Here is a 25,908-nt window from a genome sequence, read left to right as displayed (position 1 = left end):
GACTCAAGAGGCTTATTTCATTAGGATGGATAAGTTCTGTTACTTTAATTCCTCATGTCATTTATTTGTTATAATTTTATCCTAAAAACGTTCCATTTATAAACATAAATATCACTGATATGTATAATTATTATTTTTCTCAATTAAACGTCTTTGTTGAAACGCTAATGGAGTGTTATCCTACCATCAACTCAAATATCTTCTTTTCCTGCTCCTCCCAATGAACATTCTGTTCTTAGGCAGAATGCTCTGTGCCTTGATAATGTTTTTTTAATATTTATAAAAGCTTACCTAAATTGGCCATCATGTGATCTCCATGGTATCTCATCTGGTAAAAGTGGTCCTAAGCATCTCTTCTCTTTCTTAAGCAGTCTAGCCATCTGGTCCTAAGTCTTTCTCTTCCATATCATCACTGCTTAATGCTGCAGGACCGTGATGGGCCCTTGGCACAGCCAGTGTGATGCAGGAAGCAATGGGCCTGATTTCTTAAAGCTCTTCACGGTTGGAGGGGATACACTTTTCTCAGTGAAGCTGGGTGTTCCAGCAAACATGGAATGGAGTCATTTGCTATTTGTTAGGTGCCATTATAAAACAACACTGGGGTATTGGCTGTGGATCCTAGTACCATTATAAATCAGCACTTGGGCTTTTGAAATTTATCCTGGCTGGGTTTATTGCTGGAACTTCTAGGTGTCAACCCCAGGTTAGCATTAAACCTAGAAGATGAGCCACGTAAGTACAATGCTTTTGCATTATCATGCAAAGTTTGAGGTCAAGAAAGAAAAAGCAGAACATGTCATAACTCACCACCAACCTTGGTATACAATTATTGAGTAGTTACTTACAGTAACTTCTAACAACTTTGACCTGCTTGGCGTGCAAATAGGATGTTTATTATAAGCATTGTTCTAAATATTCCTAAAATTTACAAATTATACATATTCCAACCAACAGTTATATCAAAATTCTTCAACAAAAACTGATCGCAGAGCTGTGTTCTCTTTAATGTCTTTCATAGGTTGAGTGCCTTAACCTGGGTTAGAAGTGGGTCAGCACAAGGTCTAAATATTTACAGACTGTGCTAACCTCCTTTTATTTCTCTTGTATGGAGGCTTAGAAGTAGCTCTGCATATGAAATAGATCCAATATGGCCTGCATTAGTACATTCTAGCAATAGTAGATAATAAACTAACCATGTCTCACAATGCAGGGCATCATTTAGATGTGCCTAGGGCAGCATGTTGTCTGTACATATCCCTATATTTATGATAAGCCTTTTAAGGTGCCCATAGATGCTTGAAAGATTTCAAGTGCCTATGAAAGCACTAAAGGGCTTTTTTGGGGTGGCACCTTAAAATGAACCAGTGCTCCACCTATATGGTCACTCACATTCCATACTAGTTTTCAGTTTCTTAGACACTGGGATGATGCCATATACAACTCTGCATAAACCAGACATTTTTTCATAACATAATTATGGAGTTTTGCAGTATGTACATTTAAATATAAGAATGTCTTAGGCTAAGTACAAATAATGCTAAATTATTGTTGGAAATGATCTTTGCCAGAGATAGTAGAATGAGTAAGTTCTGCACACACAGCACTGTTCATTTCTGTGGAGATGGAAGGACAGAGGATGAACCGGGGGCATAGTGCTTTGTTTTGTTTGTCCTGTTCACAGGAAAGATATTTGCCTGAGAAAATACTGCCATTCGTCTTTGGTGACATCTATCTAGCGTGATAACGTAGCCTTAACCTTTGATTTTTTTCTTGTATAATTGCAGTAGGTTCCAATACTTTCTACTAATAACTATTCAAATAATCATTCTGGTCGTTTAATTTCAACAGACTTTCAATGACATTTTCAGTACATTTTCAGTACACAGTAACTGATACTAAAACTTGAAAGTGATTTCTTTTATGGTTCCTTGTGAATGTTCCGACTGCTTTATGAGGTATTTATGATTTTATGAACCATTGCTTAAATGAACGGTTAAAGAATATGACCACTGATTGCCATTTGCATCATTAAAATGATTTAGACATGTTCCTGTACAACTGACCTTTACTGGTGAAACCAAAGACTTGTGCCTTGAAGTTTCAGCCCTTTTAACAGAGATGATTTCCAGGCAGCATTAGTAGGAGCAACTGAAGTTAAGGGCATCCTCATATTTTTTTGTATGGAAGCATATGTCATGTCAGTAAAAAGAAGAAACGTTATTTATAAAAACCATTTAATGCATCTCTGGAAAACATGGATATCCCTTTGTTATATCCCTTCAAAGGTGTTGCAAATACAGAAAAAATTGTTGATGTGCCAGAAACAACATATGCTCCTTCTTTCTTTTTTTGCCATGCCAACATAGCTAAAAAATTCAAAGCCTGTGGTGTCAGCCTAATTTCTGATGGATTACATAAACGCTCCTCATGCCCCCCCCCCCCAGAACTTGTGATTTTATTAGCTCACAAGATCAAGATTTTGTATTTATTGATTAGTTACGGAGTACAGAAGTAACCACTTTTACTGGAAAAGCAGGAAAACTACACTCAAGTATAAACCCAGGGCACAAAATGCAGCTCTCACTGCTAATATTCAAAACAGTAACCAACAGAAATGCCTGATCATTTTTTTCACCGGTAAATGGCACTGTGTACTAAGGTAAAGTGTGTAACAATCTTTTATAATTACGTCTCAGATGGCAAGAGTTTGTTATTAGCTTTTCATGAGGATAGAGACAATCTTGTGGTGTGACTAGTTGGTTTATACGCAAGATATAGATAAAGGGAAGGAGGAAGTAAAAGTCCACTTTACTGAAACATTCCTTAGTGGAGAATCCTCCAAGATTGTTTTAGTGAATGTCAGATTCACTGCTATATAAATAGTCCCTGTGATCTTTTTCACAATTTTTACCATACTGCCATATACTAGGGATAAAACAAACAGAAATAACCATGTATTGCAGAGACAATACTGCTTTTGCTAACCCCATTTGCTTGGCATCAGATATGCACATTTTTCAAAAGGAGAATTTTAGCCTCATTTGCCCCATCTATCTGACAGTATAACATATAAGTATTACTATAAGTATTTAACAGTTGCGGGTCGATTGTACAGATATTACTGGTATGTGTATAAATGAATATTATTTCTATTAGATATAATACTAATAGTAATTCAGTTCAGTTATCAAACAGGTACATCAAATACTTGCTATTGATTGCAAGTAATACCAAATAAAATAATACCTATTCCTACCTCCAATCTTTTTGAATAATAGTTTTTGCCTGCCCCAGTATATACAAAATCTTAAACAAGAAAAGACAGAAAAAAGCTGGGGTTTGTTAAAATGTCATTAAGGTGTATTTAAGAAGTAAGGTCAAATAGTTTGTACACTTATATTACCAATACTCAAGTACAATTCATGTCATTAGGTCATTACTATAAATTTCCTGGGAGATAGGACCAGCTATATAGAGGAATCCTTATGTATAAAGAAAAAAGAAAGAGGTATAACATGTGTTTTTTTCTAATGCCTTTTGCCTATTGGCTTTCTCAGGGGAATTGAAGAGAACGTCAGAGTAAGGAGGTTGGCAAGTATTTTTCACAGGGATAGTTCCCATGAAGAAGGTCAATAAATGATCACAATACCTTGACCTGTGTAGAAAGGAGAGGCATAGCCATCCGGTTAGGCTGTAGGTTAGGTAGTGTCCTGTCCTTACAAACCCTAGCTTTTTGCTGTCTTTTCTTGTTTGGGATTGCAAGGAATAGTTGTTATGTTTCTTGTTATTGCGAGGAAATCACATTGTGTATACGTGGCATCATTTAGCAAGTGAATGTTGTTTAAAGATAGGAAAGTGTCATTACCTTTTAAAGTTTAAGTTAAAATAACTTAAAGTATATGATAAAATAATGGGCCTTGTTTATCAGATAGTGCTCTTTAACAGTATCTCAAACCACAACTATATTTTTATTGCAGTTAGATTATTAGTTTAACTCGGCAGCATTAATTTTTCTGTGATTATAGGTTGACTTACAGGGTTACAGATAACTTGGTGTATTACTAGAGATGTCTATTCATTTTGAGTTGGAAGTTTGAAGTTCACTGCAATGTAGAGATCTGAACTCACCTAGGTAGCACTACAGTTATGTAGATATGCTAAGGCAGGGGTCAGCAAACTCGGGATACGAACTAGCCATTAGTTTTTTCCAGCCTAACGCCCCCTGCAGAGGAGAGGGATTTCCCTTCAGGGGGCGTTTCTGGTGGGGGCGGAGCCATTAGAGCGGGACGAGAGAGAGAGAGTCTGGCCTAGTGTGCTCCTGCCTACCCCTGAAATGGCCTAGTGGCCAAAAAAGTTTGCTGACCTCTTTGCTAAGGCAACATTTTAAAGGAATAGCACTGCAGCACCTAATACTTTGTTTCATACTTGAAGTAATGTGTGGTACAGCTTGCATATATTTACATTATTACAGGCACTGGATTAAACAGGCTCTGACTATACAAATAGTGAGTGTGTAAGAGTTTTGTCCTAGACCAGCGGTCGTTCAGAACTCACGGACCACTAAATTCATAAATAATATGAATTTATATAAAAAGATAAATACATTTGTAAAATTTTGATCTCCCCAATGGTGCCTGACAGGCTCTGATTCATTGATCAGCTCACTGTTAAGTGAAGTATTACTATTGTTACTATTATCATTAGTTGCATTATCTTTGGTATTACTATAGAAATCGCTTCTCGGGCTTTTGGCTAAGATCAAGTGTAGTGCCTAATCCTTCCAGTGTGCAGGGTGGAACCGTGCTGTATTCCTGGCAAGAATGCAGTGCACTAGTACCTCTGCTAGGATGGACTGCTTGATGGTGTAGCTCTGTAAGGGGCCACCCTATGCTAATTCCTCTGGTTAGCGTCCACCAGAGGGAGGCATCGGGCCTGCCCTGATACGGAGCTCCCGGATAGTGGTCCGGTTGGAGTGGGGAACCCTTGGTCTGGCTTTCAGGTCTTGAGAGCGGGCCAAATCTTGCTGAGTGTCATCCCCTTGGAGTGGCGAACTAGTGGTACCCTAAAATCACTTTGGGCGTGATGCACCCACTTTGATTTAGGAGTACACGGGCACGTCACGTTGCTGATTTAGCACAATCACTTTCATTCTGCATTAGCTGCGGCTAGTGCAGATGGGCAATTTTTTTATCCTTGCCCAGTGTGTTATGCACTGAGAACTTATTTTTTATGTATTTTTCTGTATGTCACTTGTCACTGGTGTGGTAGATGTGTGCCAATTTGATGGAGCGTGCTTTTCCCTTATGGGCTATCCCTGAAGTCTTGGGGAGTACTTTGGCCTTATGGTCAGGTACTCTCCCTTACTGGGAGTCTCTCTTCGGGAGGGCTCCCAGCCTAGTATCTGTTGGGACTGCCTATGCAGTCCCATAGAGAAAAGGACCCCGTCTTACTTCGGCCAGACAGGCTAGTAGGTCCACTCCAGCTTCAGCTGGGTGGCCTAAGTACCCAGCCCTCGTCAGGAGCCTCACTCCGGGGGGTCTGGAGAAATTGGGTGGCCCTTTCTCTTTAGAGGAGGGATCACAAATAGTAGCCCAGTGCACGTTTTTTGTGTGGTGTGTTTGCACTTACACTTTTTTTTTGATTAGAGAATCACGTTACGCAAGATTCGATAAAAAAAAAAAATTACTAACGAAATGCAAAATATTTGCTTTTTCTCACTCATTATGGGTTTATTTCATTCAAATTTAGGACCAAACAAGAAATTATAAATTTTGAAGAAATGATAGTTATCAAAGTCAAACTATTTGTTGCCATTAAATATAACAGGTAAAGAAAATACACAGCTAAGGTCATACTTACCTAAAAGATCATCTGAGAAATAAACAAATAAAATAAAACAATCAGATGAGAATCGGTATTTGGGGAGCGGGGTGACTGTTGTAATGGTGGAAACAATACTGAAGCGTACGGCTCAGCATTGGTTGCCTCATACAACTTAAGACTACACTGACGTCACGTTGCGTCTCCCTTGTTTTTTCGTCTTTGGTACAGTTTGTGAATTTAGTGCAACATAAAGGTGATAATTGTCATTCAGAATATATGAATTTATTAGAATAATATGTTTGCTTTATTATTAATAAAACATGAAAATTGCAAATAATGTCCAAATTTTTCTGTGGACCACCAACATTTTTTCATGGACCACTGGTTGGCGACCACTGTACTAGACCAATGTTTCTTAACCAGGATTCCTCCAGAGGTTGCTTGAGCACGGAGCAATGTGTGCTTCTCAGGTTAGTTACCACTGACACTGATGATCTGTAAGGGGGATGTTCCATTGATCAGCATTGAAAAAGGCATCCTCCCCACTGACCATCATGCTAATATACTGTGAGCTGTGGATATAGTATTTGAAGCAGGAGTTCCCTAATTCCTGAAAGTTATTTCAAGAGTTCACCCTTGTAAAGATGTTGAGGAGGTTTTGTTATACATACCAGTGTTTTAAGTTTGAGACCAAAATACAGATATTTAGAACCTCTTTCATGTCTAAGTTTTGGATAGTCAGTGTTGATCCTCATTTCCTTCTGTGTTTGTGTTACAAAGTGTAAGTCATGGTGACACAATTCATTGTGTTAACATGAAAAATAGATCATAACTAGCAAAGTGTTTTACCATACAGCCAAATTCAATTCCAGATACTGTGGTATCATCTTGAATATCATTACCTTTTGTTTGTTTTAGTTGTAATATGTATATCCTGTTTTCATGCAATGTAAACAAGTGTCGTCTATGTACTATGATGAAGGTCAACTCCAGGAACAGTTTATTTCACTTTGGTATTCCTTAAAAAGTCATAAAATTATTAGTTTTCAACGAAGTAAACAGTACAGCAAACTACCACTATATTAATTATATAATCATACCACTATAAAATAATAATCAGAAAGGTGTATTTCGACTTAGTTGCCAAGCTACAGCTTGAGCTGGATTGCCCGTAAGATAATAAGTGGAAAAGGTTGTTGGTCTTCTGGACAAATAAGAGGTTGGTCAGTAGAGCAGAATCTGTAGAACTACAGAAGTGAAGCTACCTCTTATATGCCATTATGATTTAATCTGTTTAACTGGAGTTGCCCTTTATATAGCTGCAAATGTTAAAGCTTTGCATGAAAAACTTTGCGTATCACAAATGTGTTTTGCAACTTTCTTTTGTGTTGTATGATTGCTCATTGTGTGGAATTCTCATATTTATATATTTTTTATTTTACCTTCACTTTAAATAGTGAATTTTCCAAGGAAAGAGAAAAGGCGAAAGCTAGAGGGGACTTTCAGAAACTTCGTGAGAAACAGCAGCTAGAAGAGGACCTGAAAGGTTATCTGGACTGGATCACCCAAGCCGAGGACATTGATCCTGAGAACGATGAGGAGGGAGATGAAGAAGGCAAACGCAATAGTACGTATTCCATTCTGACATGAACCTGATGAAACAATATAACCGATAGTTTTATCCTCATTGTTAGTTCTCATATGTGTCTGGTTTCCCACCTACATTACACTAATATACACCTTGTGTTTGGCACATAGTGATTAGCAACAGTGAAAACACACTATTTTTATACCTTTAAGCCTCCTCGCCTTCCCCCTCCAGGATGTTTCCTGTAATCAGCATTACCTAGGTAGTTGTCAGTCTCAAGCAATTAAGTCAGCTGGAGATTTAAAGGGGTTAGAACTACTCCGGAGTTAAGTAAAAGTGCCAGTGTTGGTGAAATACCAAACAAGATCACACTTTTTTCTTCTGGTTTATTTGTATTTTGATTTGTATTTTATTTCTGAGATTTGAGTTGCTACAGAGCACAGGGCATGGCATCTGATTTCATCTGCTGCAATTCACTAAAGCTACGTACACACTTCCAATTATTATCGTTGGAAAACGAACGACGAACGATCCTGCACGATATCTACGAACGATCGTATAGCACCGATCCTGCACATAGAGATAACGACACGATCGTTCGTAGATTTTGTACACACAATAGATACGATCGTTTGAGCGATAGAGGAACTATGTGCACGACAGGAAAGTGAACGAACGTTCGTTCATTACGCATGCTCAGCCCATGGACGATCAACGAACGACCGTACACACGAACGATGTTCAACGATCGTCGTCCAATCCGATCCGCCGGTCTGGTCGTTCGTTTCCAGCGACTTTCCTCGTTCCTCGGCGTCGTTGGTTACTTTTTTACGAACGATTTTTTGCCCAATCGATCGTTCGTCGTTCGATTGGAACGATAAAAATTGGAAGTGTGTACGCACCTTTACGCTTACAGGTCACTTTACTTATTCTCTTATCAATGTTATTTGTTAGCACAACAACTGATTGGCTTCTTGTACTGCTCCTTCCTCACCCAGTTTGAGCTCTGTTGTACAGGGGAGCGTAGGAGGCTGGTTAAATTCAGTATAATGATGTATTATGGAATACAAATCTGTGAAACCACTTTTGTGGATTTATGTAGTGTAGCTACACAAGTTTTAACATTATTAGGTTATGAAAAGAATATTTTATGAGTTAATCATTATTTTTACGCTTAATGGGTGAATATACTGTGTTCTCATATGCCTTATAAATATATTATAGAACACATTTGAATGAATCCTCTGGCACCTATAACATTTTGATTTGCACATGTGATTATTTTGTGGCCTGCATGTAGAACAAAAATCTTATTTATCTGGTGTTTCAATATTATTATTGGTCGGCCACAAAGGTTTTTTTTTCAGTATAATGTTTGTAGATGTTCAGCACTGTAAAAAGAATGAAAATGTATAATGAATGTGTGCTTATATATTAGTTTGCAAATGTTTAAATTATTTTATATATTCAGATTATTTTTGGTGGGTACAAAGAATGCAAGGACAGCTGGTGACCTGACTAAGAGCTTTGTAAAGCTCTGCGTAATATGTCACCGCTATATAATAATAAAGTGCCTTTTGTTTATGTTTTTGTAATTTATATATTTGGGCTATGTAGTTTAATTTACTTATCAGTTTTAGCAGTGTTGTTCCGTTTGCGGAAATTCCATGGGTTTTATGAGGTTGTTGTGTTGTGAATTGATGCTGATGGTGGTCGCTTGAAGGGAATGAATCAAATGGTGGGAATATCTCGAATCCCAGAGAGCTTATATGGGTAGCAGAAAGATTCACCATGGGGGGAAAAGCATAGTATGACTTAAAGAAACTTCTGCTAATATCCTGGAGCTAGATACCACAGGGTGTCTTCTGGAGTCCATGCCTTGAGTGGTCAGAGCTGTTTTGGTGGCACAAATAGAGCCTACACAGTATTAAGCAGAAGGTTTGGGCCAATAAATGTTTGTATCAGTAATAAATATTGTATTGGCACCCAAATTTTGTATAGAATAGGAAATGGTTAAAACCTTTTTATCCCTGCTTGGGTCCCATTGGGGAAATTTCACTTCCTGTCCCAAAGACAAAATAGAAAATCTCCATACGAACCACTAAATGCATGGACTCCGGACCGCGCATGCACGGGGAGCCGTGTGTCACGCAAAGGGAAACTTCCCCCAGAGTGACGCCATGATGAACCCACCCGCTCTCCCTTTGTAGGTCTGAGCCACAACCCGCCCAACGCCCTGAGCCGGCAATCTGTATGGTAAACGTGGTCCACGGCTCTGGCCAGTGCGCCCCCCAGCGGCCAGAGCTGCTGACTTACCAAAATGTTCTCGTGTACCTCCCGTACAATTTATTATACATTATACAATTTGCATCCTAATTATCAAGATTGCAACATTTGTCCAAGCCTATGCTCTGCAATATATTTTGTAGCTGTTCAGAAATGGCAGAGCCTAGAACCAAGGCCTGCATCCAGACGGCTTGTATTGATGCTCTGGATCAAGGCCTGCTGTTTCAGAGTTTGTAAATATTTATAGCACTGTTTGTTACACACGCTGCGTTGAAAGAGTGCATTGAAAAGGTTGAGTTGGTACACTAGCAGAATTCTGACAAGTGAGTGGTAATTTGCTGCACGCACAATATGCCTGTAGGATAGCCACGCGAGAAATACTTTGCAAAGCCGCCACAGAAGCCGATCTAATGTATTAAACAGCAGGAAACAGACATTCACAGAGACAGCGCCTGATTTATGCCAAATCCACGCTGTGAGCTCAAACACCTCACTACAGACGCCAGCTTTTCTTATGTAACCGCAGCCAACGGATTGATAAATATAGGGCAGGAACCCTGGCTGGGACGTAACAGTGACACATTCAGGTGTTCAGGCAGTGAATAGGTCATCTTGATGGCAAGGATAACTTTGGGTCCAGTAGCCCACAAAAATACATTATACTGCAGCTGAACACTTTTCAGCAAGTTCATAACATATTGTGGTGATATTTTCAGAAAAGCAAAGGCTTGTCATTTTCTGTAAGACACCACAATTACCCTTCATAGTTAGTGGCTTTTGTGCGCCTTCTTCTTTTATGCTTGCACGTATGTAGGGGACATTAGAAACCAAAGCCTTTAGCAACTTCCACTAATACGTATACTCAAAGAACATGCACCCTATTGTCTCATGTACCATACATTGCCCAGTGTGCAATACTACAGCCACAATGCTTCCACTGCACCTTACTGTGCATACCAGACCCACTTTAGATTCTCTGTGCTGCTTGCGCATTATTCCCCCCGTAGTCTCTGATGGGAGCGTGCATGTAAAAATGGCTATGAGGCCTTTATAAGACCTTGCAAGACAGTGGTCCTGATTTATTAAAGATCTCCAAGGCTGGAGAGGATACACTTTCATCAGCCTGGAATGGATCTAGTCCAGGATTCAAAATTTTTGCTAGACTTTGAAGAAATCCATTCCAGGTTTGCAGGATCACCCAGCGTCACTGCTGAAATTGTATCCTCTCCAGTCTCGGAAAGCTTTAATAAATCAGACCCAGTGTAGCTATCCAAGGGGTAGGGTTCAAATTCAGCAATGGACAGACCAGCAACAGCAGGCTACTTCTCGCGATGGTTGGAAACCCCTTAGATGTGTAGATGAGAATTAAGACTTCTATTTTGGAAATAAATAAATCTTTATTTGATGTAAGCCCCACCTCACATTTTATTCAATTTATACCTTTTACTTGCTTTGTTTAAATGCTACGAGTTGCCAATTTCCAGGCTGCACATTGCATGGTAAGATGCCAACACTATTACATCCCAAGCATTCTTGTTGAATAAGGAAGGAATTATGCACACGTCCCTGGTACTGATGATGCAGTCCTAGACTATGTGTCTAAAAGATTAGTAACCTATTGCCGGTAGCTTTTCCTTTTCTAGCTTTCCCAAGTGTATGCCATGGTTTCTTCTACATTCCTTGCACAATAACACTCTTGTGTTGGAAGAGAGAAGAGCAACAGTAGGAACCAGTCAGGGTCTGCTACATGCACATGTGTTGGCAGGGAGCATTTAGTAGGGTTAGGGTTAGAGCTGATGATTTATCAAAGCTTTGATGCTTCTTCTTTGTCTAGTAAGTAAGTTTTGGGCTGGATGGTAAGACCTCCGTATTCCTTAATGTTACCAGGGATATTGGTGTCACCTTCCTGGGTGTACTGCCTGAAATATAAAACTGGCTGGTTAAAATTACAAATATTTAAGTGAACAGGACAGTTTGCATTTCAGACCTTAGCTATGTATATATCCATTTGCCTGGAGTTTAGCTTTAATGTCTGAAGGCAGATTTATTTACGGGTTTATAGGACACTGGCTATTAATATTCCCTTACCATACTTTGCAGTAAATTGCACTTTATCCTTCAGCAGCTGTCCATAACTGAGATACCATCTCCAGTCGGCTTGCAGAGAGTGACTGCAGACGTTTGTTATCTGTTTAATAATGGTGGGTTAGTTGAAAATAATGACTGGAGTATTATATATTGCTGATTTGCTGCTCTTACCAAGTTATTTAATGAGCTTATGCCACTCTGGTTTTATCACTGCACATTTCTCATTTAATTGACAGTGTCCTCTGGGATGCTTTGACCTTATATTCTTCCCCACAGGAAAAGAACAACTTATCTCACACATCTAGGAGCCTAACCTCATCTTCTTAGACACACTCCTAATGTACATTTTACATGCATTGTTTATTTTATAGCCTATTTGAAGGTTGTACTGTGTATCATCTGCCTTGTGAGGTTTTGGGATGTCAGAGGAGACAGAAGTGTCTGTAATAGCACCAATGATATGCATCCTTTTCCATATGAAACAATGGCCCTGATTTATTAAAGTTCTCCAAGGCTGGAGAAGATACACTTTCATCAATGAAGCTGGGTGATGCAACAAACCTGGACTGGAATTTTGGACCAGATCCATTCCAGGTTTTCAGCTTCACTGATGAAAATAAATCTTCTCCAGCCTTAGAGCGCTTTAATAAATCAGGGCCAATTAAAGAGAACTTGTCAAGATAAACTCACTGAAACTGCCAAAGAATATTTTTTTAAAGTGTGATCTCCAGGGCTGTCATCTTTATCCTAATTTTAATAGTTAGTGGAGAAATGTGCAAGTCTGGGGAGCTAAAACAACAGCCAGCATGTTTATTGACTCATTAGGGAGTGAAGCAAGCATAGGGATGAAGTGTGTTCTTACAGTTTATTTGGATATATATTTTTTCCTTTTACCTTTAGTATCTCAATTATGCAGACCTTGCATAAAATAGTAACCAACTATGAAATAAGTATTTGGCGGTAACTGATATGCCCCTTCTGTAAAACCCTTACTTAAATGTCCCAGTACTTTCTAAAACCGCTCACCGCTGTCTTCTTTTCATTCTCTATGCTGGGAGAAGCTACATGTCAGGTCTATCCAGAGGCAGCGGTTCCTCGGCATGAGGAAGTGGTAAACGTACCACAACCACATGGCCAGTGTGAACATAGCCTAACCCTGGGGAACATTGGAAACCTAAAAGCAAGTGTAAGAAGCCATGAGAATTATTTTGTAACAGGTGGTGGAGCTGGGAATACAGAAAACAATCTCATGAGATCTAAGAAGCCAGGGAGTTTAGCCATCAGGCATATACAAAATTTGATGATACATAACATTTAAAACTTCATAACTTAACAAGTATGTCTGTTGCAAAACAAAATCTTGAAGATCCTATAAGTATTTGAGACCCCAACCAAGTCCACTTGTTTGATCCTGGGCAAACTGTATACAAAATGCCAATATTTCCCAATACTTAAGCTAGGTACACACATGCAATATTTGTCATTGTAAAAGATTTTTCACCATCCTGAACGACTGAATCGACTGAACGAGGGCTGTACATACAGGGCCGTTCTGCTGTATGGAGAGGGGAGGGGGAGAACATATGAGTGGCACCCCGCTGTGCTCTCTCCCCTTTACTTTCAATACGATTGTTCAACGTTCGTGGATCACCAAGGACGGATCCACGATTGACGAGTGCTGTACACACACCAGATTCTCGTCTGATATCAGCCCAGAGGGGATTATCATACGAGAATCATCTGACGTGTGTACGTAGCCTTAGTCATGGCAATTGGGGAGGAAATCCCAGTAAGCACTCTCTTTCTCTCTTGTATTATTGTGCGGGTTCTGCTTTAGTTAGAAGTTTCGTTGACAACCTGGGCTCATGGAAAGTGACACTGGTTAATTATTTAACCTCGGTGGCGTTGGACATCTTTAGTGAGTTTGTGGGGGACAGCACCAAAGAGGAGGTGATTATTGCAGCTATAGCTGCTTTGCTATTTTATGAAAATAATTTTTAGGCTTTATTATGGGTGTCAATTAGATTCCTCTTTTTATTCTCCGGCATTGTATAGGGAGATTCTGAGATGCTTTTAGATCTCTAAAACAACTCTTTTCTAATCAAGGTTCATATATGATGATCAGTGGTGCATGTACTACATTTTATGTCGGTTTATTTATTTAAGGTTTGCTATTCTTGTAATTGTTGAACGCTTTGCTAGTTTCATGTTGCTACTTAGCACCTTTTTTTAATTGATTTGGCTATGTTCATTAATAGCCCATTCATTTGTATACTGTAACCAGCTGCACTGAGCCTCCTGCGATTAACATTTGCAGCGCCATCAGTTGCGTTTGTTTCCACTTAGGTACATGGCGTGCCTAATGTAATATTAATGTGTCCGTTTCTACATGCTTGTCTGCTAACATTGCTGCCACCTGCTGCTGAATTGACAAATCACTGTGTCTTTAACATGAAGGGGTTACACTGGAGGATTTGCTGGGCGAAAAGAAGAAAGGGTGGTTTAGATGCTTTAAACGTAAAAATAAACACGGTAATGTTACATTTGCTGTGATCGGGCTGCCTGTTTGCTGTGTTTCGCATGTGTTTGCTGTTTTGCATGCTGTAGATTGCTTTAGGCGACCTAACTTATTTTCCCAAAGGATGCACAGAATTATGGAAGCTACCATTCATGACATCCTCTTCTGAAATACTAGTACCCTGACTGTCATGCTCATCACTGATATATATGCTTTATGCATTTTAAAGGTTCCACATTTTCACTATAACAGATCTGTATGTTTGTCCTGAGACAGTGTTCTACAAAATATTAAAGTGAAGGTCAACTGAGCATTTAGCATTTATCATTAAATCCTATTAAGCAGTGGTCCCCAAGCTTTCTGACAGTGGCGCCCAGCACAGCACAACACAAAATTTTGCTGCGGCCCAGTACATGTACAGCCTACACCTTTCTGCCACCCCCAGCAGGAGGAGCAAGCAACAGAGTCGTCGTGAACGGCAGAGAAGTGCAAGCCCTACATACGCCACTCAAAGCAGCTCCTGTGCAAGTAGTGACAAGTGTTTTTTCCAGCAATATGTTCCTTGGTTTGGTAGAACTAACCTATGTGAATAAACTTTTTCCTATTTTAAAAAGTTTTGAAAATAATACACCATTGATGTATTAATGAATATTATTATTGTTGACATATCTGTAGTGGCATGAATGTTAGCAGTGACTTCTACATTTTGTGCCCCAGGTTTATACTTGGGTCATAGCATTTTCCCAGAAGTTCAGGTAAAAAGAAGTACCTTGGTTTGTATTCAGATTGATTTATATTGGAGTGAATACAGTACATAATACATTTTATAGAGGTTTAAAATTCACCTAAAAAGAGAAATAGAGACAGGAGGAACATAAGGAGCATTTGGAAAGTATGGCTCCAGTGTCTATTAAAGTACAATCAGTTTTTTAAAATGCTTTTATTGAAAGCACAGAGGGGAGGAAAGGTGAACCCTGTTTCGTTGTTGTTCCAGCAAAGAATATTCTAGTGTTTTTTAATGTAATTGTCCTGTATACTTCCATATTATTTGCAAGCTCTAATAGCAGCCACTAGGAAAACAAAAAGACTAAAGATACAGCAGGGGAACGCTTAAGACAGAACATGATGTGAATTTGACTCCTGGGTTTACCACATGTTCCTTTTTTCAGATTTTTTACTCTTATCATACGAATGAAGCCGTCTTTATTCTTCTAGAGCTGATAAACTCATACAGAGAGGTGGAGCCTAATGGTGCGGGTATGTGTGGGGGAGGGGGGAGGATTAACACCACCCATTCCTTATACAATTAAATATTTATAACTGAAAGGAAAATGGGGCATTCTACTCTCCTATACTATATACAATGCATTTCCAGTAGATCGCACAGATTTACTTATAGTACAACATAAAAAAATTGTCATTTTTTATACTAATAAATCTATTTTGTATAGGAAGGGGCACCGATTCTTTGTGCCTTGCTTTTGCCTGCAGACACTCAGTCTGCATAAGAATAAGTCAGTTTAACTTAACAACAAGAGAAGCTTAGCTGTAGCTGACATATCTGACCTAGTTATTTGTAGAACTAATATCATGAAAATTCATGCGTGAAAAGGAAGACAACTATTGCGTAGGTCATACTGCATGCAACTACATACACAAATATGACAGCATGTAAGCAAATGACATCAACTGATCTCAGAATAATGCCACTTATTTTGTAAAGGCTAGAAGAAATGTTTGTAATTGGTATGGTAAGCAGATTCCAGCTGGCGAAATTTCTAGAGCAGAGGAAGTGAAGAAGAGAAGAAAGATATCACCTGATTGCTAGCTATGGACAAAAGAGATATTTTTTTTTGTATCAGTCCTGTTTTAGCCCGAAGGAGAACCATTCATTTTCCATCCCTGTCTCTCGTGATCTGCAGCTGTTTTAAGATGCACCTGTATTTGGGGCTGTTTCTGTAATAGGGGCAAAAGAGGCACCTTACCAAGCACCCCAACCAAAAGGATCACCCAGCTTTTTATTAGATGATGGAAATCACTGTCTGTGTGTCCATGGGGATATTATGGATACATTTATTTTATTTGCATTTGAAAAGGTAAATTCCAACAGTACAGTCATAGGAAGAAACAATAGAAAAAAGAACAATTGTACATCCAATAAAAACTACAGTAGGAAACACATATGATATAAAGAAATAAAAATACAAGGGGCTAAAAAAGAACCATTGAATCAGAGAGTTAGTCTGTTGACAAGTGAGGGGGAAGACGAGTATATCAACAGTATGGACCATCAGGAGGTAAATGCCCCATTGTTGTCATCGTCCATGTGGATATTAACGGAGCCATCCCCCTTCTGTTTTCGCTCACTGTGGCCTTTTTCTACAGTTTATTGACCCAACTAAATGACGCCACAAAGCATGCTCAGCCACAGGGCAGTGGTCATGCTCAATGGTCAGATTTCAAATTAAACAACTGTCGGATTCATACTATAGAAAGAAAATTATGCAGACTTCACTGTGATGTTTTCCTACTAATAGTACTAACTTTAGTATGACCTTAATGTACGATATCTGACATAGTAGTTTTATAAAAGAAATTAAGCAGTAGAAGAAGCTTTTTTATATGAATAGCTGGCAAATACTTTCATACATGACACAACTGTTTAAGTTCATTTCATATGCAGGTTCTTCTTAATGGACGCTAATGTTAGGTAATGAGTTTGCCTTACTTTTACATTCTCTGTATAAAACAAAATGTAATCTGCTATGTTTTGAATTCATATTTTGCCTCATTATGTTTTTTGGAGAATAGTGGCATCCACTGAGGTAGTACTTGGGACTGGGCTTCAGGAAGAAATTAGGGACATGGGCATGACTTGCTGAATGGCTATTTGGGTATATTTTATAGGATAATAAACTTCAAAAAGCATGCAGCTGTGAATTCACAATTCAGTTATATGTATGTTTGTATCAGGCAAACAAAGTTGTTGTCCTGATGCTGGGTTATTGTGGGAAAACATAAGTTATTTAGCCTGGCCTTTATTACTGCTTGGCCAAAAAAAACTGTAAGGGCCAGTATGCAGGCATAATGATTGCCACGTTTACCCTTACCCTACCTTTCTTTTACCAGGACGCAGACATACTTCTACAGGTTCCTCTTCTGATCAAGGTTTAAGTAACTTTTAGATTTCTGTGATGAGTATTAGGGTTTATGTAGATAGGCTTTAGTGTGCTTTGAGCAGGATTTGAAAACCCCTACCAGTCCATCGGGATCCAAAATCCCAAACTAATCAATGGCAGTGTTCTCCCTAGCACTTTATAGCTGGGTGCACCACCCGGCACTTTACGGTAACCTCCTGGCTGTTTTTGGGTTGCTACTGAAGAGTTTGGTCACAATACAGGAGCTTCCACACACCTAAAATTTTCCTCCCACCCAGTTTTAAAAAATGTCTTCTTTGAATACTGCATGGGAATGCAAACTTGGTTAACTTAGGTCAAACAGACATGTCAAAGAATTCTAAATGATCTTAGACCTTTCCCAAACTGACTAAAGTCCATTGGCTGTTTTCTTGTGTGCCTCCAAACAGTGGAAAGTGTTTATATTCTTCTACATATTAACTTTTGTACTTTTGTATGTGCCGCCCTAAAACAGAGCACAGCTCATTTATAAGGCATTTGCATGTAAAACTAATTTGTTATTAGTGTTCTATTAAAACTATACTGAACCTTTAGTTTAAATCAGCTAAATACATTTCTGGTGCATAGGTGATCTATTTCTTGTAATTACCGCTTTTTTTTCAGCCACACCCACTGGAAATGTGGAAATTCCTTGCCAGCATAGAGTAGCAAAGGACCCTTGTTCTCTGTGTGGATGCAATGGTCTCACTTTTAAAAGATCTTACTTGCCCCTTGTTGATTCAAAGCTAGAGTTCTCCATTCAGATGGCAGTATGAGTTTTGCTTGTATATATATGGGGCGGACTTAGGCTGCATATACATGTTAAACGTTCATTGATGGAAAGGATCTGTTACCATCGTTTCCAGTGACAGATAACTTGTACAAGTACTGTACATAGAGCACCTTTTATGGAGAGAGAAGGGGGGGACAAGTGAGTATCTTTGCGGTCATTCCCGATCTTCATTCATGGATTCGCCAATAGGTATCCATGAATAATGTCAGATTCTTGCCCAAGACTACCACAAATGTTCGGCTCGGGTGATGATTATTAGGTGGGGGGAGCATATCAGACCGCTGAAGAAAGACCTCTACTTCAACACATAGGGCCTGCTTTATTAAAGTTCTCCAAGGTTGGAGAGGATACACTTTCATCAGTAAAACTGGGTGATGCAGAAAACATGGAATGCATCTGGACCTGAATTGAAAACCTTTCCTAACGAGTAGAAAATTACTTTGAAGAAATCAATTCCAGGTTTGCTGGATCACCCAGCTTTAAAAAATCAGGCCCAATGAACATGGGTGCTGCTCTGTCCCCTTTGTGTTTGATAAACTTTGAATGTATGTAGTTCATTTAATTTAAAAGTTCATTTGGGCTTTAAGCCATTAGCCGTGGTTGCTGCTTTTTTGACAAAGGATGACCATGATTATGTTTCAAGCCATATGAGCAAATGTTTTTCTTCAGCACCAAATGTGTGTTATCCAACATCTTCTCTGACAGCTATTGTTAATTGAGATAGACATTTACTAATGAATTAGATTGGAACTACTGGAACCTATGGGATTTCCTAAGCAAAGTTGTTATGAGTATGTAATTACAGTTTTGGGAGGTAAGATAATTAAGTGCAAAGTATATGAATATTTCCAGAGATGTCTTTATGTCACAGCTGTTCAGGTAATCGGTTATGACATCGGGAACTTTTTGTTCAGTTGTCACATCTGCTTCTATATTTAGTTTGCACATTTTCCTAAAGTGCTACATTTGGGATAATCAACCCCACCAAATCATCATGGCCACATCCCTCAAAAAAACAATCCCACATAGGTAAAAAAGCAATTAGTGGGACTTTTAAGGCCAATTACACAATATACGATTTATGAACACATCATTAAAATTATTATTTATTTTTTTATTGAGTATCATTAAAAAAGCAAAAATTGCTCATAGCATAAAACCAAATGTACACATTATACATCAATATTGATCTCCTATCGGGATACCTGTCCGAGTAATCCCAATTTTATCTACGCGTTTCGCGGAACTCAATCCGTTTCATATATATAAGAGATATATAGAGAGAGGATATAAGAGATCTGTGGTCACAAGAATACTGATATAAATGTCACACTGTTTTTATAAATACATACAGCATCTCTAGACAAATGGTACCTTATAATATATACATAAACTTACATAGATGCTACAGGTATGTGCCTGAACATGGGGAACTTCTCACACAGAATAGAATAAAGGAGCAGCAAGGTAGCAACATGGGGCATTTGTAAGCTCTAGGAGGGGGACGCCTCCAATAGATAAACAGTTGCCTTAAACATAATATAATCAATAAATAAAAAATAAATAACTAAGTAAATAGATACCAACAATTACACACTAAACACATATGTTAACTATTTGTGACAAATATTTGTGATTATGTGACCTCTCATGTGAAAATTTAGCATGTGTACAGCGGTCCCCTGACACCAAGGCTGGAGAGGATACACTTTCATCAGTGAAGCTGGGTGATGCAGCAAACCTGCTGAAGGATTGAAAACATTTGTTAGCAAATAGCAAACGACTTTGAAGAAACATATTCCAGGTTGGCTGGATCACCCAGCTTCACTGATAAAAATGTATCCTCTCCAGCCCTGGAGAGCTTTATTAAATTGGGCCCCATTTATCAATCTACCTTGGCAGATTGATAATTGAGCAAGTGGGGGTGACCAATGTACTTTCCGATAGGGGAGAGCACAGCAGGTTGCCACATTCTCCCCTCCACATAAGATCGAAATCTGACATCTATCTTAAGTCTGTACAGGGCTTGGGAGTTCTGAACACAGTCTGACCCTTCTTCATCCTTGAAGGGAGGCCTGTCCTCCATCTTTGTACATTAGAGTCAGAGTTGTAGTACGGGCAGAACCTGCAGTGATTCCACCTCTGGCAATCAGTACATTGGCAAAGCTCTCTGCAGTTTGAAATAAAACTTGTTTTTAGAAGCTTGTGACACATCCAAAAACAGGCAGAGATTCTGCCAAATAGGCTTAGTAAAATAGTATTATTTTCTCCTTAAATCTCTGAAATCCCTAATCCTGCAAGCTAGCATGTTGTAAGATTGCTGCTGTCATGTTTAGTTGCAGAGATATTGCATCAGAGCCATATCCAGGACACTTGTTTTCTGTTAATGGGGTTTTATTATTGGAACTAAAAACTAAAATTTAACAAGCATTTCACACGGACCGTGTTTCAGTATAAGTTCTCATACAACATACACTTTCTGGTATTAGGGTCTCCATTCATTATCAATGTCTGCCCAGACCACATACAAATAAAATGGACTATTTGAATGACTCAGATACACAAAAGCCTTCAGTGATCTTTAGCACATTGTTGTATCTGCTGTAATATAAAGAAAATGGGCTAAGGGACAAGGATAAAAGTATCAAAGGATCAAATACCCATTTCTGATCATTGTATGTACACCAAGGTTGTTTGCTGTGATCATAGCATAGGTGTTCAAGTAGTTGCTTGCTATGGATCTATATAGCCCTGCTATTTAAGTCATTGGTGCAAATCGGCTTAATGCAGTTACAGGTAAGTGATCACGCAATTCAGTGACTAAAGTAAATATTTTTGGTAACCATTTTACTATAATTAGACCACTAAGAAAAAATATTCTTTTTAATGAAGATAATTAGATTTTGTTTTCAAGGTAAGAAAGTAGTATTAATTAACGTTACACTCATCAACCCTATATGCCCGTTTGTCACACTTTGTGCCTGATGTATTAAAGCAGCTAGGCTGGAGCGGATACACTTTCATCAGTGAACCTGGGTGATCCAGCAAACCTGAAATAGATTTCTTCAAGCTATTTGTTAGTAAGAATTGGTTCAATCCTATTTCAGGTTTGTTGGATCACCCAGGTTCACTGGTGAAAGTGTATCTTCTTCAGCCTTGGAGAGCTTCAATAAATCAGGGCATTTGTGTCTAATCTACCTATCTGTTGTTTCTCTGTCTTTTTTGTGTGTGTGTCATTTCTCTTTGTATTGGACAGTAATGTTTGTCTAATCTATCTATTGATATATCTGTTGTTTGTTCCATCTGTCTGTTTTATCTCTGTTGGATTGCTGTTGTTTATTAGGTCTATGCATGTATGTCTTCATACCTTAGTTTTACATTTTTAATGATGGTATCTATGTTGTATTCTCCTTTTACACTTGTGTGTCTCTTTGTATGGGCATGTAACTTATTTGCAGCGTACAGTATAAATGGTCTGGTGCATTAATATTCTATATATATCTGGAGTGCAGTGTGCTGTGAATTGTGATTGGATTTGTTGGAAACTCTCTTGCTGACTTACCACTGGAAATGTTAGTTGCCTGACTGTCCTTCTGATCAAATGACTTAAAGTTTATTTTCACCTCTCCTCTCCACAGACTGAAGGGGAGTTACACTAGATTGCAATTAAACTAAAACAAATCGATATTGAAGGATTCCTTTTAAACTTCCACATGTTAAATATATTAAATTCTTTCCAAGTCATGGACCAGGAGCAAGCATCAAGTATGTGTGTCACGAATTTAGGAATTACTCATCAGAGTAGTAAGACAGCTTGGCAACTAACATTTTCATAAGGACAGATCTGATATGATGGCCTTTATATCTCTCATTGCAGAAACTTATTTTTATGTCAAATTAAATGTAACTTAGAATGAATAACATTTTCCATCCCTTAACCGCTCCAACTGTTTAGCATGATTTAGAATGCATATACTCAGACTACAAGCTTCAGGAATAATAAGAAAACCTCAGATTCTCTCTGTGGTGATCAGAGATTCCTGTATACATTTAATGTTTAAACAAACAAAAACATTATAAAAACAAACAGCAAAAACATAAATTAAATGCTCAATAAATGCAAACTGGAAAAACCACTAGGCTTTCGGTTTCCTGTAGGTCTAACATATGTAAACCTAACAGGTCGAGTTAGACCTCTGCCTTTGTACAGTAGGTTGGCGGAGCAGGAGATTGAAATCCCCGGAAGTTATTATGACACCTTCCGTCTGTATGTAAAACAAATAGTTGTTTTGGCTGGTATGACCTATGATGCGGATTGCAATAATTATTTGTGAAAGAAAAGAAAAGCGTAATGATGACCGCATAGAATGCTACAGCCACCTCCGCCAGGGTATGCATCTCAGGGTCAATGAAATAAAAGCATCCTAATGGAAATTCAAAGGGATTTTTTTTCTCCATACAGCGAGCATGCCAACCAGTGAGACAGAATCCGTAAATACTGAAAATGCTGCTACAGAGGCAGAAGGCGGTGGATGTTGCGGCAGTGTGTGGTAAGTGCAGTAGGTTCTTTATGCATTGCAAAGTCATTTTTTGTAGCCATATTCATATTTTACCTTGCATATATTTTAGAAATAATAACTATATTTTACCCTATTCATGATAAGCACAAACCACAGTCTGACCTTATTTGGGCCTTTCACACCCCCATTTCCTTCACCCTTCTTTTTAATACTTAAAAATCAAGACATCTAGAATGGAGCAGACACTCATGGCTAACTCATTTTGCAGGCAAAAAAAAACATTTAAAGATTTTCCAGCGTGAAAACTATTTTTTCCCCATGCATAGTTAAGGTGGAGATATAATAACTAAGTTTCACCCTATTCATGATGTGTACAAACTACAGTTTGATCGTATTTGGGCCTTTCACACCATAATTTCCTTTACCCTCCTTTCTAATACTCAATACATGTAGCAGATCCTCCTGATGTTGCAGGAAAAAAACATTTACCAGATTTCCTGTGTAAATTATTCTCCCCCCAAAGTAAGGTGGAGGGGCCTCTGCTATATGTATAGAAATCCTTGTATGATAATAGGCTTTTGTGTCTATGTAATACACTCTAATATAGAGTCTTCTTTAAAACATTATCTAATTCCTGTCATCTGACAAATTCATTATTTGTATGCTAGGACTTTGTAATAATTCATTAATTGTCTTATTGATCTTGGTGCCTTATTTACATCTGAGAGGTAAGTGCCAAATGTTAAATGGATTTAAGCATTAATTAAATCTTAGTGATTTATGTGGGGTCTAAGTGTATAATCAATCTTTAAATACTCATTTGTAATAATGCTGGATTTTACTTTTCTATTAAATGCATTTCTGCATAAACTTGATTAGGTTTTGGACAGATCTTATGTTGAATTAATTTATGTATATAGCATTTTGTGGCAGGAGAAAAAAAGGAAAATATATCCATATATATATATATATATATATATATATATATATATGGACCAAATCTCAAACCAATCTTCCAACCATTAGTAAAATGCTTAACATCATCGTTAACCATGTTAATAAATAAATAACCCACACTGGAAGCTTCATACTGTCTTTCACATGGTAATAAGTCAAAAATAGATTCTGTTACTAAATATAAAACTTTTCTTTGATTACATCCACATTTTTGTTACCAAAACAGAAAATGTTACATTCCCAAAATGAATTGAATACAAGCGTGTACAATAGCACCTTCAGATAGTACATAATCACAGAAAAAAAGATATAAAACAATATACATAGAGAGAATCTCAAATGTAATGTCCCAAAATGGGGCAAATCATATTTTGGTATGCTTTTTGTGGGGTTTTGTCCACTTTAAAAGAGAATGCATCCTCTTTAGAATATAGACAAATTTTTACATAAGAATTTCGCTCACTCTGAAACATATTATTTTCCAAGTTTGGGCAGAGGATGGTAAGAGAATCCGGTCCCTTTGTGGTGGCAATGAGTAGAAAAGTTTTTACCTGGCTGGGGCCCTTTTCCTGCACCAACCATGAGCCCAGCAAAGACAGAAATCTCATCCATGGGGGAGAGAAACCATAATGGATGCGAACCATTACAAAACTGCCAGAATTAATAAATTGAATGAATTAATTTAAGCTTTTTATATATTTTTTAAATTAATTAAGTAGGATCTTTTTTCCCAAGCTGTTACTTCAGGCTACCTGCTGTCTTGCCTTTGTATACAGTAGTGGTCGCCAGTGGTCTGCAAGAAAATTTTGGTAGTCTGCGGCTCTGGCCGCACACATGGCTCCCCACATGACTGACACATGGCTCCCCACGCTTGCGCAATCCGGATTTGTAAGTTTAGTGGTCCGTGATAACCAAAAGGTTGGCAATCACTGGTATATAGTATATTTCCAAACAGAAAGGAAAGAGAAATCTCCCCTATGAAATGTAGCAATAAAAATGGACAGATGTTATAAGCCTTATAAGCCATTGCTGTGTTTTGTTTAGAAATAATATCTTTATTTTATGTTTTGGTGACCACACAAGGGGGTTATCAGCCCTTTTGGAGACACAGCATTAACATACAGACAGAGCTTTTGACCTTTGCTACCCTGTTTAAAACTCAGAGTTTCACTTTAAATCTCACTACACATTTAATTGATGGCAGGTAAATGTAATTTATTTAGCTGGAATAACATTACTGTATCTCATATTTGTCTCTCCTGTTTATTTTTAGTCAGTCACTATCCAAGTCTAAATTCAGGTATGTAAATATAAAATATGTAAGCATGTGTTCCTAGATAAAGGTTCCTATATCACAATTACCATTTAGTGCCTAAATTATAGTACTTATTCCAAAATGTTGCTGTAAATAATCTAGTAAATATTTTTCTTTAGTCGGCGCTGGCGTCGATGGAACCGCTTCAACAGGAGAAGGTGCAGGGCTGCGGTGAAATCCGTTTCCTTTTATTGGCTGGTTATAATCTTAGTCTTTCTCAACACTGTGACTATCTCTTCAGAGCATTATAATCAACCGAATTGGCTGACACAGATACAGGGTATGGACATTTTGCTTATTATATTTCTTGATATGTTGTACCTTATTGATATTTGTGTGGGGAATGGGTACATTCTTAAAAAGTAAATCAAAAGTATCAAATGTTAATGAAAAGAAAAAATAAATTATGTAAACCATAGTGCCTTATAACCTGCTAGATTATTTTGCCAGTGATGCCTCCTATTGAACAGAGGAATAATATAGGTGTAATCCCTATCAGAATGACATTTAGTTTGCTATTGTGCCTTATAAGTTTTTTTTTTAATGTTTTTACCTTTTTTCATCTTTTATTGTATCAGAGTGCTGCTGATCTCTTGCTTACATATACATTCCAGTGATGGTTGCATGGCATTTTTTATGGTTTCCCAATGGTGACAACAGTATGCCAGCCTGCTTAATGTATGCTAAATAAGGCAACTTGTAGTTTCCATCAGGAGCCTGTGAGACAGGATGACAACACAGGAATACACTTGGGAAATAGAGACAGATTGTTGTTACCTGTAATAGGAAGAACAAGGACCTTCATGACAGTATCACCTTTTGTATTTTAAAACAGCAAAAATAC

The 25,908-nt window shown here is 38.1% G+C and overlaps 1 protein-coding gene across 1 annotated transcript in view; it reads left to right on the top strand.

The window, feature by feature from the left end:
- The window catches only part of CACNA1D (calcium voltage-gated channel subunit alpha1 D), a gene marked incomplete in the record, with an annotated part of 186,856 nt that overhangs the window by 112,629 nt on the left and 48,319 nt on the right, over nucleotides 1–25,908 (top strand). Inside the window, 4 exon segments of the mRNA XM_072421224.1 lie at nucleotides 7,281–7,450; nucleotides 22,735–22,822; nucleotides 25,023–25,049; nucleotides 25,184–25,344. Of these exon segments, the coding sequence (XP_072277325.1) occupies nucleotides 7,281–7,450; nucleotides 22,735–22,822; nucleotides 25,023–25,049; nucleotides 25,184–25,344 (446 nt within the window).

Source organism: Pyxicephalus adspersus, chromosome 8 (genome assembly GCF_032062135.1).
Source record: "Pyxicephalus adspersus chromosome 8, UCB_Pads_2.0, whole genome shotgun sequence".
In the NCBI taxonomy this organism is placed as follows: Eukaryota; Metazoa; Chordata; class Amphibia; order Anura; family Pyxicephalidae; genus Pyxicephalus; species Pyxicephalus adspersus.
Note: the sequence above shows the minus strand (reverse complement) of the source record. Positions and strands in the feature narration are given on the sequence as shown.